This window comes from Ruditapes philippinarum, unplaced genomic scaffold (assembly GCF_026571515.1).
Source record: "Ruditapes philippinarum isolate M1 unplaced genomic scaffold, ASM2657151v2 ctg871_1_1_1_1, whole genome shotgun sequence".
Lineage (NCBI taxonomy): Eukaryota > Metazoa > Mollusca > Bivalvia > Venerida > Veneridae > Ruditapes > Ruditapes philippinarum.
In genome coordinates this window covers 102,636-120,840 of record NW_026862242.1, presented here as the reverse complement: position 1 = coordinate 120,840, position 18,205 = coordinate 102,636, and the positions used below count along the sequence as shown (strand labels likewise).

General features: G+C 29.2%; 1 protein-coding gene across 1 annotated transcript; it reads right to left on the bottom strand.

The window, feature by feature from the left end:
- Positions 1 to 1,236: 1,236 nt before the first annotated feature.
- On the bottom strand, positions 1,237 to 17,449 carry LOC132718390 (cell death abnormality protein 1-like). The gene is made up of 5 exons (XM_060702086.1): positions 17,390 to 17,449; positions 15,425 to 16,951; positions 3,785 to 3,905; positions 3,494 to 3,567; positions 1,237 to 3,024 (listed from the first exon to the last, which is right to left on the bottom strand). Exons 1-5 carry the CDS (start codon positions 17,433 to 17,435, stop codon positions 2,891 to 2,893), a joined length of 1,902 nt encoding a protein of 633 aa, XP_060558069.1. The 5' UTR covers positions 17,436 to 17,449; the 3' UTR covers positions 1,237 to 2,890.
- Between the last annotated feature and the right edge of the window lie 756 nt (positions 17,450 to 18,205).

Below are 18,205 nucleotides of genomic sequence, written 5' to 3'. Positions count from 1 at the left end.
TTTGTAACTTAGATATACCGTTTTAATAGCTTTAAATTGACAAAAATCAAAATTTCAATATAAATACTGCTGCACCATTGTCTTATACACATAGCTTGTCTAAGGAAAATGACGGACTTTTCAGACATCTTAGCGTGAAACTGATAACGATCGCGGATTGGCTTATTTGTAAGACCCCTGCCAGGTTGATTGACAGGCGGCGTAATGTCAATTTTACTCAATTAGGCACGTAATTTCGTATATTCTGTGAGATTTAAACCACTCAAGGAGACAATCTAGAAATCATGACTTATGATTATGAATGACAAACAACATTCAAAAATTCTTCTCTAAATTAGTTTGTCGTATACATCCAATGACCAATCTTTGTTTCATATTCATTACATTTTGCTTTTAAGGTAAATGAAAATGATGAAATGTTAAACAATCAGGAAATAAACATTTTTACAACGAGGTAGAAATAAACAGATAAAGACAATGCAAGTGTCACTATGGGTCATTGGATGTATACGACAAAAGTGTCTGCATTAGAGGTGTCATTTCACAATGATAATAATTTTTATAGAAATTGATAAATTGTTCAAACATCATTCGATAAGTATGTCTCATTTGCGAGTGAATAAATACTTTCAGCGTGGAATGCTTACATTTGACAAACGACAAGCCAGTTTGAAAAAGACAAACCGATGTCATTAAAAATCGATGATTATTATATCATTAAATAATTGTTTAGAGTTGACAATATAGTTGCGTTACGTATATAATACGGCTTTGAATATCATTACAAGAGAGTCATCAGTGTTTGCGTAGTACAAGCCTGTTTCCACTTACCGCTGCTGGTTTGAATCCCGTGAGGGACTTTCAATTATCTCATGTGTGGAAGCTATCAAGCTTATTTACTCAAAAGCCCGTTTGTGCATAAATAATGGGCCGAGGGTCACATGAGGCCTCCCTCAAACAGTAAAGATGTTTGACCTTAAAGAGTTATGATCTGAATAATGAATGCAAATTCATTTTATATCAACAGTACCTATAAATAGGCAGAAGTACTATTTCTCAATATCTTTCGTACTATATGTTCAATATCTAATTTTTACTTAATATTCTAAAATGTTAAACTGGTAAAACGATAAAAATGCCATTTTTAGAAATTGTCATTTTCATGAATATTATTTTATGCAGAAGATATTTTTTAAAAAATGAATTATTTAACATTTGTAGTCATGCTGATTTAGTTTTTGATCATGAATTAAAGATAAAACTATCAAAATATAGTTGCATACAGCCCTTTAGAGAAAGAAGTAGTTTTTTCTGCTGAAATTAACAAAAGTTATTAAACATAGCTATTAATACATATAACATGTAAATTTAAACTTATGAAATTATTATAAAACAAATCTACTTTTATGATACTTACATAGATAAAGCAGTTCTATATTAAAACTCTCTAAAAATAAAATGTTTTCGGCTGTGTTAAATACTTACAAAAATGCTCTTTTCTCATAATTAAAGTTATATGTAGTTTAGTTTTACTTTGACAATATATGTAGTTTTACTTTTTCATAATGGTCTAATGATTTATACTCGTCTGACATTTTGCCAATTTAAAATAACAATGAACGCTTCAATGAATAAGATGCAACTTTATTGAAAATATGTTCATTTCTTGTCAAGCGTTACTTACAATGTTAACATTAGTAATATGACAATATGATATTAACTCTTCTCATGTCAACTCAAGCATTACTTACACTGTTAACATTAGTAATATGACAATATGATATTAACTCTTCTCATGTCAACTCAAGCGTTACTTACAATAATAACATAAGTAATATGACAATATGATATTAACTCTTCTCATGTCAACTCAATCGTTACTTACATTGTTTACATTAGTAATATGACAATATGATAATAACTCTTCTCATGTCAACTCAAGCGTTACTTACACTGTTAACATTAGTAATATGACAGTATGATATTAACTCTTCTCATGTCAACTCAAGCGTTACTTACATTGTTTACATTAGTAATATGACAATATGATAATAACTCTTCTCATGTCAACGAACGTCTTTAAGCGTCTGTATATCGATAAAATGCTGCTTCAGTTGTAACTTAAAACATCGGATTTCTTCCATATACAGGTATACATTAAAACATGCTGAATTTGTTGTTGAATTTTGCTTCAAAAAATGGCACTATAAATTGTTAGTGTTTAAGTATTTAAATAAAAATATTCTTGGTGTTTTGAAAAGAAACTAAACATTTCAGCAATTTCTTAGAATTGAATTGTGTTTGATCCTACATTCAGATTGTTTTTTTTAAATCGTTTTTGTGCATTAACATCTACAGAAGCACAACGATTGAAATCCGATGAGTATGCCCAAAAAGACGCATAAGCGTTATTTTTACATAAAAGTAAACTTTTAAATCGTAAAATCTGCGATTCTTTATCTGTATTTCGTATATAGAAACTATTCCATTTGCAATGTCTCCGCAAGTGTAATATCATAGTATTATGTTAAGATAATATGAAGCCACTGGGGCCGTCATTTTCCATATGCTGTTATTAACCATCCGCCCGCATAAAGCATATTAAAAAGTGCAATATCAGCGCGTGATCCGTGTTTTCTTAAAACGTTAATGTATACCTGCGTGTGCAGTTTTTTATGCAAGGATAGTTCGTATTAAATTGGAAGATATACATCATTATTGTAAAATGTTCACTTTTGCAATGAAAGAAAACATATTTGTTTCTTACCCTTAATTGTGATAAAACTTCTGTTTTATCTACTTCAATAAAATACAAGCATATATCTTATAACATATTTTAATGAAAGTGTCTAGTCTATAAGAGTATATTCCGACAGATGTTACTAGTTTATTATGAACTATAATTAACATAATCAGTTGCTGGTGGTGTTTCCTGCTGACTTGTAGTTATCTGACTGTATAGTCTCTCGTCACGTGATTTCAAATCCTCGTAAGTAACAGGGGAGTCATTCTCATGTGTGTCGTCTGTGCAAAAAATGAATAGTCATAATTATGAATAAAGCATCTTATTATAACATTTGGGTAGGTGGGGGGGGGGAGTTTCTTTGTTCCGCTCCGCCCTATCTTAGAAACTTGTAGAGATATTAAGTATATGGACATTATTTCTTTAAAGATTTAAGTTTTCTCCGTTGCAAAGGACACATAAAGAGATTAAATATTGCTCGTTAAGTAGGCGTTATAAAATGATAATGATAATGACATCAAAATGCTGATGTATAATCAGTAAAATTTCTAACACTAGGTATGCAATTATAATTTATTTTCACTGATGTAAATGCGTGCATCTAGAAATATGCATGTTTGAACTAAGGAGCTTTGATTAAGGATATTTACTTAAACAACGATATGCATCAAATGGTATAAGATCAATTAAAAATTCCTATCAAGATATGAACAAAGATTGTGTTAATGAAAAACATGTTAAGAGGATTACCGTAAGAAAGATTTCCACAAGGTCCTATCGTGTTTTCATATCCGTGTACTTCTAATTGTTTAGTTTGTATATTCCTAAAATACTTAAGGAAATGTGCATTCTGAACTACATTTTATCACTCAATTCCAGGTATTCGTTACTTTAAATCCAGTTTTGAAGGTGTATGTATAGATGTATGAACTATTCCCTACTTCTTCTTATCTAAGATAGTTTAAGTACAATATGACAAAATATTAACCTTTTTAATTAACAACTATCGAAATTTGTAATGGAATATATAATGTTACAAACCTTCGCCTCCATACAATGAAGGTAATCAAGGCGGCAATTCCAACAATAATACCACCAGCTAGAAATGTCCCTATTGTAGATCCTATCAGTGTACTTCTAGTATAATAGCCTTTTAGATCCGCTATAAGTGATGCAAACAAATCTTTGTAATTTAAATATTTGTCGAATATTGTAACTGTTTGTGTAGCTTATTGCAAATGAGTCTTTAAATAAACAAGTTCAGTAAACTCCGCTTATAACGAACTCATTGGACATTCGAAATATGTTCCTTATATCCGGAGTTCCTTGTAAGCATATAGCGAATTAGTTCCTTGTATCAGTAGTTTTTATAGCGAACAGATTTACATATAACGAACTGTTTCTTATTAACGTGCATTTGGTTAAGAAAACTTAGTCGTTTATTTCTATTTTAGACACAATACCCAAGAGCGTACTTTTTGGAATTTTAAAAAATCCTTTGATATATCAGTTTGAATTTTACTCCCTTTCTCAATTTCTCATAAAATATCATATTTTGTTTCTAAACTCAGTACTTTTCGTTTTCTTTCCATGATTAAGAATAAACAAGATTTTGGATTTTTCTTTCCTTTATACTGAATATATCTTCTACTATATTTTAAGGGTGACTTTTACTTATGAAAGATATTATAACTGAACAGCTTCCGGAATAAGTTTGCAAATCCGGGATTTTCGCAAACTCAGCTACCCGTTCTTAAGTAATTACAGAATAAATGAAGAGTTCAGTTAACAATGGGTATAAAGTTAAATAAAAACTGGTCTTTAAATTACCCCTAACAATGAGTACTGGGGAGACAATCAAAGTTGAGTCCCCCATGGGGTTTTATCATTCTCCCACTGGCGGTTTGCTATCCCGTATGGGGGTTTATCCCCATTCTATAAAAATGGGAGATAAAAATAATGGGAGATTTAGAAAAAATTAAGAATTAAATTTTATGCAAGAAAACTATTAATGTAGTCTTCAAATACTTTATTGTGTAAATAAAAAGTAATGTTTAAAAATTCACCCATTTTCGTTGCGGGACAAATCCACCAATGGGTGAAATCTCCCATCCATATTATGGGGGAAAAGTCCCATGTTGATACATGGGAGAAAATCCCATTTCTAATAGTGGGAGATAATTCCCTTTCCTTGCAAATGTGAGAGTGTTCTATTTATTAGGTGTGGCGCTTATAACCTATAATACAAAATATACGAATGAAATAAAATCCAAAAAAAAAAGAAATAAAATGGCAGGGAATATGCAACAAAATAGTAATAATAACAATAATAATAATAAATAAATAAATAATAATAATAATAATAATAATAATAATAATAATAATAATAATAATAATAATAATAAAAAAATGAATAATGATAATAGTAATAAGCATACTATTTTTTTAAAGATATTAATCATAATAATAATGATAATAATAATAATAATAATAATAGTAATAATGATAATATTAATAATAATCATAATAATATTAATTAATGATAATATTGATGATAATAATAATTATGATTTGAATAATGATAATAGTAAGAAGAAGAAGAAAACATAATAATTAATAATAATAATAGTAATAATAAAAAAAATGATAAAAATAATAATAATAATAAATAAATCTCATCATAATAACAATAATTATAATAATATTTTTAAAAAATAATGATAATAATAATAATGATTAATATTCATATTCATGATAATAATATTAATAATAATGATTATAATAATAAGAAGAAGAAATAATAATAATAATAATAATAATAATAATTATAGTAATAATAATAATAATACAAATAATAATAATAATTATATAAATGATAATATTAATTATAACAAAACAGGCATTGGCATTTTATCTTGGAATATGACGGGAATGAATACAGGAAAGTATCGTATGTAACGATTTAATCACCAAAATCCATTTAAATTAAAAACACTCCAAAATGCTTGGGTGTACTCTTCGCCGGTGTCCTATCTGTATTTTCTGTCTCATCCAGTCTATTTTGACATTCAAATAGTTCCACAAGCTAAATGGCAAGTCTCTCCTGGTTTTGAAGTATATAACTTATTTGATTTCATTAAATATAAATACCGCGGTAAGATTTTTTTTTCGAAAAACAAACAATATGTTGATCACTTCGTTTAGTTGTAATAATAACTTTATAGAAAACAATTTTTTAAAATTATTCATAAAATGGATAAAACCAAGCAATTCCAATAATGGAAATTGTTTCATTTTTCTATTGTTATCATCGTCGGATGAAAAATTAGTACTGAATTTTTTTTCAAAACAAACAAACAAAAATAGACATTATTTATAAGATTAAACGGTAATATGCTCAAATGGTAATCTAATCGGTGTCATACAGATTTTTAAGATGTAGCGATTAAGTAATAAGGGCTGAAACACAAGTGTGCCGTAAGGCGTGCGTAGCATAAAGCCATAATAGACCTGATACTGATATTTTACAATCTAATAATCTTCTGGTAAATAATATAGACATGTCAAATAACCAGGTTGAAAATAACGTCTTTCATGAGCTTAATGTTAATATTTCCATTGAAAAAGTCCATAAGGCAATATGGCAGGCAAAACTCGGTAAAGCTAATGGATTTGATAATATTCCAATTGACATTTTTAGAAACAATTGTTCAGTTTCATTTTTACATATTCTATATAATATTTGTTTCAAAAAAGGAATTGTGCCTTCAGATTGGGGAAAAGTGATAATAACTCCCATACCCAAATCTAGCACGAATGACCCTCGAGACCCTTTATCATATAGAGGAATAGCACTTTCTTGCTCCATGTATAAATTATATTCTTCGATTTTGAATAACAGGCTTTCATCATATTCGGAATCTAATAATATTTTAGCAGATGAGCAAAATGGTTTCAGAAAACATAGGAGCACTGTTGACCATATCTCATCCTTGTCCAATATTATTGACACGAGGAAAAAGCATAAATTATCTACCTTTTGCGCCTTTATTGACTTTCGTAAAGCTTATGATTTTATTAATAGAAGTCTATTATGGAAAAAACTATTTGAATTAGGGATTAATGGAAATATGCTCAATGCTTTACTATCCTTGTATAAGTCCATGTCAACCAGGGTACGAATAAATGGTCTATATACAGACTGGTTTGAAACTAACTCTGGTCTTCGTCAAGGTTGTTCGTTACCACCTATTCTTTTTAACATGTTCATAAACGATTTAGTTCTAAAAATGAAAAACACTGGTAAAGGCGTTACTATAGATAACGAATTAGTTTGTATTTTATTATATGCTGACGATATTGTGCTCATAGCTGCAAATGAAGCAGACCGTCAATATATGTTAAATGTTTTAGCAGACTGGTGTTCTACCAATACAATGATTGTTTACCCAGAAAAAGTAATATAGTACATTTTCGTCCACAGTCGGTTGGCAGATAGGATTGTTGCTTTAAATGTGGAGACCACTTTTTAAAGGTGGTTGGTCACTATACATACCTTGGTTTAATGCTCAATGAATTTCTTGACTTTGATTTGACTGCTAAATCTGTTGCTCAAAGTGCCAGCAGAGCCTTAGGACTGCTAATCGCTAAAGCAAAACAAATGGGTGGTATGCCTTATAATGTTTATAATAAATTATATGACAGCACTGTCTGGCCTGTAATTTCATATGCTGCATCAATTTGGGGTACAAAATCTTACACCTGTATAAATGCCGTACAGAATCGTGCAATAAGGTTCTTCCTGGGAGTTGGAAAGTACACTCCCACAGCAGCTTTATATGGTGAAACTGCATGGCGTCCTCCGCATGTAAAGCAATGGCGGTCTGTCTCCCAACAGTGGCATAGATTATGCACCATGGATACAAATCGACTTAACTATAAGATTTTTATGGCATGTAGAAATAAACGTAATTCTAGATGTAAAAAACTGGCAATTTATGTATATCGCTCACATGTCTAGTTTAGATCTTGATGATTTTTTTAATGAATTGTATTAATATGTCATCTAAAGTGTTTTGTAGCAATGTGGAAGAAAAAAATATGAACATTTATATAGCTAGTTGGGAAAACAGTATTAATAATATGTCTGGTCCAAGTAGAAATGGTCGTAATAAACTAAGATCATATAGAGATTTCAAACACGATTATGAAACAGAAATGTATGTATCTACAAGTAATATTCCTGCTAAACACAGATCAGCTCTAGCTAAATTCAGATGTGGTGTTGCGCCTATACAATTAGAAACGGGGCGATATGAAAATATGCCTGTTAATGCTAGACTATGTCCTATTTGTAAAAATGCAGTTGAAACAGAAAAACATGTCTTATTAGAATGTTCTACATATCAAACCATAAGAAATAGTTTATATGAAGAAGCTGTTAAAATTAATCATGAGTTTCACAATTGGAATGATGATCAAAAATTTGAATTTGTTCTATCTAATAATAATATTGTTAGAGAAAGTGCCAAAACCTGTTTCTCAATATTAAATATGAGATCTTCTATACAGTTAGATTTAAGTGTAGACTGTTACTTTTAATTGCACATGTATACTTACTTAGTTTTAATAATTGGTTGAATGGTTTTTCAACAGTTGACACGAGAAAATGATGCGATTTTTTATGAAATTTCTTAAAACTATATATAAATAAAGAACAAATCGCAGGTTCAAATAGCGACTATTCAACCTGGAGTAGTTGCTCTTGTTTTCATCGAGTTAAATCTCTGTGCCTTTAAACCTTATATAGGAGTGAAGAAGAACCCTGTAACTATATATATATATATATATATATATATATATATATATATATATATATATATATATATATATATATATATATATATATATATTTTTGAGTACGTATCGTTCATTTTGTAATGGCTAACTGTACATGAGATCAATTCCTGAAGGATCGAGCTCTCTCAAGCGCGTTTTTGTCACGCGCACCAGAACTGATTTACATTGATATGAAATTGGAAGACCACTTTGTGAACGGTTGGCTCAAAATAATGATTTTTTTCTCGAAAATTTATGCACTTTATATACCAAAAGAGTAAATCGCCGGAAAATGACCTAGCCATGCGGAAATCTCCTGGACAGGTTCCTTGGATAAGGGCTTTAAAACTTTAAACATGTAAAGAAGACCCTCCATAATTGTACAAGATTTAATTTGCAACGGAATTGATTAAATGGTTTTTGAACAGTAGGCTCGTGAAAATGATGTTTTTCCGGAAATTTATTTAGAGAAAGAACAAATTGCAATGCAAAAAATGACAAAGCCATGCGGAAATCTCCTGGACATATTACATGGGTTAGGGCTTTAAAACTTTAAACATGTAAAGTAGACCCTCCAAAGTTGTATAAAAATGAATTTTCAACTATATTGGTTAAATGGTTGTTGAACGGTAGGCTCGTAAATATAATGTTTTTTTTTTCGTAATTTATATCGAGAAAGAACAAATCGGAGTGCAAAAAAATTGACTAAGCCACGCGGAAATCTCCTGGACATATTACTTGGGTCACGGCTTTAAAACTTAAAACATGTAAAGTAGACCCTCCAAAGTTGTACGAAATTGACTTTTCAACGATATTGGTTGAATGGTTTTTCAACGGTAGGCTCGTGAATATGATGTTTTTTTCGTAATTTATATAGAGAAAGAACAAATGGCAGTACAAAAAAATGACCAAGCCACGCGGAAATCTCCTGGACATATTACTTAGGTCAGGGCTTTAAAACTTATAACATGTAAAGTAGACCCTCCAAAGTTGTACAAAATCGAATTTTCAACGATATTGGTTGAATGTTTTTTTAACAGTTGACACGAGAATATGATGCGATTTTTTTATGAAATTTCTTAAGACTTTATATAAATAAAGAACAAATCGCAGGTTCAAATAGCGATTATTCAACCTGGAGTAGTTGCTCTTGTTTTTATCGAGTTAAATCTCTGTGCCTTTAAGCCTTATATAGGAGTGAAGAAGAACCCTGTAACTATATATATATATATATTTTTTTTTTAAGTACGTAGCGTTCATTTTGTAATGGCTAACTGTACATGAGATCAATTCCTGCAGGACCGAACTCTCTCAAGCGCGTTTTTGTCACGTGCACCAGAATTGATTTACATTGATATGAAGTTGGAAGACCACTTTATGAACGGTTGGATCAAAATAGTTTTTTTTATCTCGAAAATTTATGCACTTTATATACCAAAAGAGTAAATCGCCGGAAAATGACATAGTCATGCGGAAATCTCCTGGACAGATTCCATGGATTAGGGCTTTAAAACTTTAAACATGTAAAGAAGACCCTCTATAATTGTACAAAATTTAATTTGCAACGGAATTGATTAAATGGTTTTTGAATTGTAGGCTCGTGAATATGATGTTTTTCTGGAAATTTATATAGAGAAAGAACAAATTGCAATGCAAAATATGACAAAGCCACGAGGAAATCTCCTGGACATATTACTTGGGTCAGGGCTTTAAAACTTAAAACATGTAAAGTAGACCCTCCAAAGTTGTACAAAATCGAATTTTCAACGATATTGGTTGAAAGGTTTTTCAACAGTTGACACGAGAAAATGATGCAATTTTTTATGAAATTTCTTAAGACTTTATATAAATAAAGAACAAATCGCAGGTTCAAATAGCGACTATTCAACCTGGAGTAGTTGCTCTTGTTTTCATCGAGTTAAATCTCTGTGCCTTTAAGCCTTATATAGGAGTGAAGAAAGAACCCTGTCACTATATATATATATATATATATATATATATATATATATATATATATATATATATATATATATATATATATAATATATATATATATATATATATATATATATATATATATATATATATATATATATATATATATATATATATATATATATATATATATATATATTTTTAACCCTTTCACTGCTTAAGCCGTCCCTATTACTTTCGGCGTATTTGCCATATGGACGACTTTAGCCGGTTCTATAATTATAATATTAATAAATATAATAAATTAATTATAATAATAATAAAAATAATAATAAATATAAAGAAAATTATACCATCGACAATAATTATTATAATACTAACAGATTTGGAAACATATAATTATTATAATACTTATAACAAATAATAATAATTATATTTATTAATAATATAGTAATTTCTTAGAAAATCCTCTGGCAAATAGGAAAACAATAAAACAATAACCCTCTGGCAGCGAAAGGGTTAAGTACGTAGCGTTCATTTTGTAATGGCTAAGTGTACATGAGATCAATTCCTGCAGGATCGAGCTCTCTCAAGCGCGTTTTTTGTCACGCGCACCAGAACTGATTTACATTGATATGAAGTTGGAAGACCACTTTATGAACGGTTGGCTCAAAATAATGATTTTTTTCTCGAAAATTTATGCACTTTATATACCAAAAGAGTAAATCGCCGGAAAATGACCTAGCCATGCGGAAATCTCCTGGACAGGTTCCTTGGATTAGGGCTTTAAAACTTTAAACATGTAAAGAAGACCCTCCATAATTGTACAAAATTTAATTTGCAACGGAATTGATTAAATGGTTTTTGAACGGTAGGCTCGTGAAAATGATGTTTTTCCGGAAATTTATATAGAGAAAGAACAAATCGCAATGCAAAAAAATGACCAAGCCACGCGGAAATCTCCTGGACATATTACTTGGGTCAGGGCTTTAAAACTTAAAACATGTAAAGTAGACCCTCCAAAGTTGTACAAAATCGAATTTTCAACGATATTGGTTGAATGGTTTTTCAACAGTTGACACGAGAAAATGATGCGATTTTTTATGAAATTTCTTAAGACTTTATATAAATAAAGAACAAATCGCAGGTTCAAATAGCGACTATTCAACCTGGAGTAGTTGCTCTTGTTTTCATCGAGTTAAATCTCTGTGCCTTTAAGCCTTATATAGGAGTGAAGAAGAACCCTGTAACTATATATGTTTTTTTTCTGTGTGTTTTGTGTGTGTGTCTATGCTATTATGAAAAAGCCCCATCATGAAGGGTAATAAAACTTAATTGATCTCTGGGAATCAAAGGATGTGTTATATGATACGTAATTTATGACATTCGATGGTTATGTTTTTCACACGTTCAAGTGGTGTCAACATTCTTTTAGGGGGGCAATCAGACCTGACAGTCATTTATGTTGCTATCCAATCAAGTTAATATCCGAAAGATAATTCCTTTGGTTTCATTGGTAATTAGAACTGCAATGACCACACCCCGCCCAAATTTAATGTGCAGGTGACTGCCATACTGTTAATGAAACTTACGGTAATCATCCAATCGAAATCATAATATTTCAGATCTATTCTAAATCAATATCAGACTAATTGGACATTGGCTACATTAATGAATGAATTAAACTATTAATTTATAAATTAATTAATTAATTAATTACTTTATTTATTTAATCAATTTATTAACTTATTTGTTTATTTATTTATTAATTGATTTATTAATTTATTTAGTTAAATAATTTATAAGTTTATTAATTTATTAGAATATCAATTTATTGATTTATCAATATATTAATTCAATCATTTATTATTTTTTATCTATTTATATATTTATAATTAATTGAATAAATGAATGAATGAATGAATGAATTTATTTATTTATTTATTGATTTATTTATTCAGAATTAATAAATTAACTAATTGATAAATAAATAAATAAATAAATAAATAAATGAATGAATGAATGAATGAATGAATGAATGAATGAATGAATAAATAAATAAATAAATAAATAAATAAATAAATAAATAAATAAATAAATAAATAAATAAATAAATGAATAAATAAATAAATAAATAAATAAATAAATAAATAAATTATCGGGAACTTATTTTGCCATTTTAATTGATGACGTAGGAATATACCTACCTTACTTTGTTAACCTTCATGTCAGTTATACTTATGTGTATTTCTTTTCCTTATACATCAAAATATATGCTGTTTTGTTTCATTTGGCGTGTTGTACAAGTTATATTTATGTAAACAAAAATGCTTTTGTTATTTAAGTGATCTAAATGAACGTGCCTACACGATTTTCAAGTACGCCGTTTTTAGTACAAATAGCCATTCAATTATTCAACTGGATTGTAAACAAAGAAAGAAAGAGATCAATGAAGCAGACGAAAAACATCCTAAACGCTCTAATTTCTGTTATTTGCAATTTAGCGTACATGTATATATAATTTGTTAACTTACATTATTATATATGAACTATTCATTTTCAAATGATCAACATCCATTTTTTCTCCTTTTTTTAATTTTTAATTATTCTTTTAAACCGTGTTTTTTTCTTTTTTTCTTTGTGTGTGTGCGTGTGTGTGCACATGTGTGTGTGTGTGTGTGTGTGTGTGTGTGTGTGTGTATAATTATGCTGTTAAGAAAAAGCCCCATCATGAAGGGTAATAAAAGATAATTGATCTCATTGGTAATTAGAACTGCACTGACCACACACCGCCCGAATTTAATGTACAGTTGACTGTCATACAATTAATAAATTTATTTATTTAATCAATTTATTTAAAAAAATATTTATTTATTAATTCATCAATTTATCAATCTATTAATTTATTAATGAATTTATTTATTGATTTCTTTATTTAATTATTTATTTTTCTATTTATTTATATATTTATAATTAATTGAATGAATGAATGAATGAATTTATTTATTTAGAATTAATTAACTAAATTGACTGTCATACTGTTTAAACAATTTGTTTGAGTATTTCTACAATGTATAATAATATTTATTTATTTAAGTCTCATTCATGCACATACACAAATAAAATTCATAAGCAAACATAAAACACAGAAAAGTACATGACCATTCAATCATTGAATTATAAGAGACTAGTAAAACATTTATAATAACACGATAAAATATCATACTAATCATAAAATTATATCCTACTATGAATAATAACTAACTACACAGAACAAATACTATAAATTAATGGATAGAAATATACATTTATATATTTAAATGATTAAAAAAAACAGTCGCTATTAATGTTTATTAAACTTAAGGCAATAATCCAAGCGAAATCATAATATTTCAGATATATTTTAATTCATTATCAGACTAATTGGACATTTGTAACATTAATGACTGAATTAATTCATAAACCAATTAATTAATTTATTTATTTAATCAATTTATTAAAAAAATAATTTATTTATTTATTAATTCATCAATTTATCAATCTATTAATTTATTAATTAATTTATTTATTGATTTCTTTATTTAATTAATAAGTGTATTAATTTATTAGTTTATTAATATATTGATTTATCAATATGTTAATTTAATTATTTATTTTTCTATTTATTTATATATTTATAATTAATTGAATGAATGAATTTATTTATTTATTTAGAATTAATTAATTAACTAATAAATAAATTAATAATTAATTAAGTGAGTAAATAAATAATGATTAATTAATTGAGTAAATAAATAACTAATTGGACCGGACCTATTTCATTTTAAAAAGGTCGAACCGAATATTAACATGTAGAAAAACTTTTACTGTTAAACTTCCGATCCAATAAGTAAAACAAAGATGAATTCTCCCCTAATGTATTTCTCCCCTTTACGCTCTAATGGGGCATTTCTCCAAGTTAGCCATCATGGGAGATTTCTCCCATTTTAATTTTGGGAGGTTTCCGCACAATTATAATTTTGGGAGATTTCTCCCATTTACTAAATGGGTTAGTTCAGCCAATGGGAGAATTGCAAAATTCTTAAAATATATTCCTCGAATACTTATAATTTTATTATAAGTATTATATATTCAACACATGTAAATATTTAGAAAAAAAAAATCTTTTTCCTCCCACGGTTTTATTCTCCCACTTTAAGAAATGGGGTTTCAACCCCACTAAAGTCCCAGTGGGATACGTAAAAACCCGTGGGACAATTGAAAACCCCCATGGGAGGTCACACTTTGAACGCTCACCCAGCGTTTAATTATTGCGCTATCTTTGTGTAATCGGTCAATAATCGTCTATTTTCATCCAAATTACTGTTTGATTTAACTTTTTGTTTTGAAACTATGTTAAAAAGGGTAGTTGAGTTTGCGAAAATTCCGGATTTGCAAACTTATTCCGGAGGTTGTTTAAGATTTTTTTTCCATTTAAATCAAACGTACTTTGTAGTTTTCAATTGATTATGCTATTACGTACTGCTATACAAATTCATTTTAATAGATGTCTTGAAGTACATACAACAGTAAACGGTACATTCGGACGGGTGACAATGAAAACGAAAGTTTAAAATACGGGATCTATTTACGGATAGCCGATATTTTGGAGTTCGTTATAAAAGTGTAATTTTCTGTACTTTTAACTAAATTTGGACTAAAAATGTGTTCCTTATAAGCGATAATTCCTTATAACCGTGTTCGCTGTAACCGTATATTTTTATATTAAATAAAGAAGGGCAAAATTCGGGCCAAAAATATTGTTCCTTATAACCGGAAGTTCGCTAATAACCGTGTTAAATTGTTTAAAATATTTGCTTTTCGGATAATATTTTATAGAATTTTTATTGTTGTGCAAGACTAACTTACCTTCAGCACATTTTGGTCCTTTAAATCCATCTATACAGCCATATAAACATTCCGCTGTTGTTTGGTTGCAGGTTGTATTTACACATAGGCTACTACATATGTTGTCACATCTTTTGCCATGGAAACCAGCTTTACATCCAAATGAACAATGGCCTTTTATCCCATCACATGTACGTTTACTGGTATGAGAAAGACATGAATTAGAACAAGAATTATTACAAAACAATCCGTAAAAATCCATCTCACACCCTTCTAAACATTGTCCCGTTTTCCAGATGCAGCTTTTATTGATGCAAGCATTACTACATTGATTGTCACAATATTCCCCATATTTTTCAACCGTGTTACATCCGTGTAAACATGTCCCTGTATCTCTTGCGCAAACGCGGTCATTGTCGGTCATGTTGCAATTTGCGCTACACTTTTGTAAGCAATCATCTGAGAATGTATCATTTGTGCACTGAAAACACTTCCCATCTCTCTGATTGCATTCTACACAATTTGGTTTGCAATTATCAGTGCACGTATCTCCCCATTTTCCTCGAACACATCCATCTTCACATAATCCTGCATTATCACAAATATTGCCATTGCAGTTTTTTGGACAACTTTTACATATGCTATGATTATAATTATTGAAAATCACTGGGTGATAACCTCTGTGACATTGTGTGCAGCCCCCATAACCACCCAATTCATTTAAAGTACACACTTGGCAATTTACATCTTTATTACGACATAATTCAGAACAATCTTCACCATATGTTCCATCTTTACATGTAATGTTACAGAATTCTCCAAATAATCCTAATTTACATTCAAGGCAGCGTCCATCTGCAAATGAGCAGTTTCCTTTACAACCAAACGGACAGGTATTTGTACAAGTTTCACCATAAAAACCTGATTTACATGCTGTACAATTTGTTGCCCCAAAACATGCTTTACAATTTTCCTTGCAATTCAAATCACAATAGGGTGCATATAAACCAGGTGAGCATGTGTCACATTTATCTCCAATAAAACCAGGGTTGCATCCCGCAGTACAATGTCCATTTCTTTTATCACATCTTCCGCCGATACATCCAACCGAACATCTATACTGACAATATGACCCGTGATAAATCGTGTTTTTACACCATTCACATTCTGTATCTGATATGCAATTTCCACAGTTACTAGGACATGAGTAATTGCATTCATCGCCATACATTAAACCAGAACAAGCATCACATTTACCATGCACAAAGTTTGTTGATTTACAAGGACATTCTCCTGATAATACTGAGCATGTATTGTTGAGACAACCATTCCCACATGATAAATTACATTCGTATGTAAAATAACCAGGTTTACATTCTGTACATCCAAAACTATTTACACAAGTTTTACAATTTTCCAGACACTCAGCTGTGCATTTACTACCATAATAACCGTCGATACAACCATAAACACAATTCCTGTTGGAATCACAATTATTTGTTCCATCTCTACAACATACACACTCTCTGCATGTCTGTATCGATAATCCTAGAAAATTAATATAGAACTAAAATCAACATGTTTCATTGTGTATGCATTTGATAACAACATGTTTGGTGCTTTTTTAAATCATTATAAATAACTATACACCCAGTAATAATATTCTTCTTAGCAACACAATAATTTGCCCGTTGTTGCAAAATTAAAAATCTGAACAGATCAGTGTTGATTATTCTAAAGCAGAAATCAATATGTTTTTGATTAATAGTAAAGCTGTTCTAGATTTCTATTTACATTAATTATCGTATTGATGAAAATATGAGCATTTACTAATATATACAATATAGAAACACGCAGTTGAAATAATTTATGAATTAAGGACCTTTTCAAGATATCCAATACAGCATACTTTATTTCATGTTCTATTTAATAACAAAACAGTATATTGCTGTAGACTTGCATTAAATTATCATAAAAGCTGCTTACCATTCTGACAGATTAACACCAAAATTACTGAAACCAATCTTGTCATGGTGTCAATGGTGATACCTTTAATCGAAGCAGTATAATTTTTTTTTATATGAGGAACATAATAATATGACATTTATCTATGAGGAATATATGTAAATAAAGAATATCTGTTTGTATTTAGTAAATATCCTAATTTGTACACTGTAAAACAAAATAATGGAAAAGTTTAACATGGCCTTTTCCAACTTTGATTACAAACATTGAATATACTTATTTGCGTTATAATAAGTGAATATACTATAAATCACACCTGTGTTATCTGTCTCACTTTGATATGAGATTTATATCTATTTCACTGAAAACAAACACATTTCCTTTAAATTTGATGACTTGTTATTGGAATCATCACGATTTTTGACTGCTTTACTAAAGCGCAAAAAGGACGCACACGAAATATAACGCACATTTTTCAAAGAATACGAGAACGCCGCGAAAGCAAATGCAATTCAGATCTATAGTTATATCTGTGGTGTATTTTTCCATGTTAATGTAACGTTTCAATTTTTTTAAGAAATCAATGATAAAAATTAAGGCAGACAAAGAAACAGTTGTCAAAGGTTTGTCAAGCATGAAAGGTGAGCATAGAAAACAGAGACATACAAACACAAACAATAAAAACTAGCAAAACAAATAGCTTAACGTCATATATGTTATAACCTATATTCACCTCATAACCATACAACAAATTATGTAATAAAATAGTTTCAACATTAAATCGACATATTTAATTCATAATTCGAACACAAATTATGCTGTCGTTTAAGTAACATT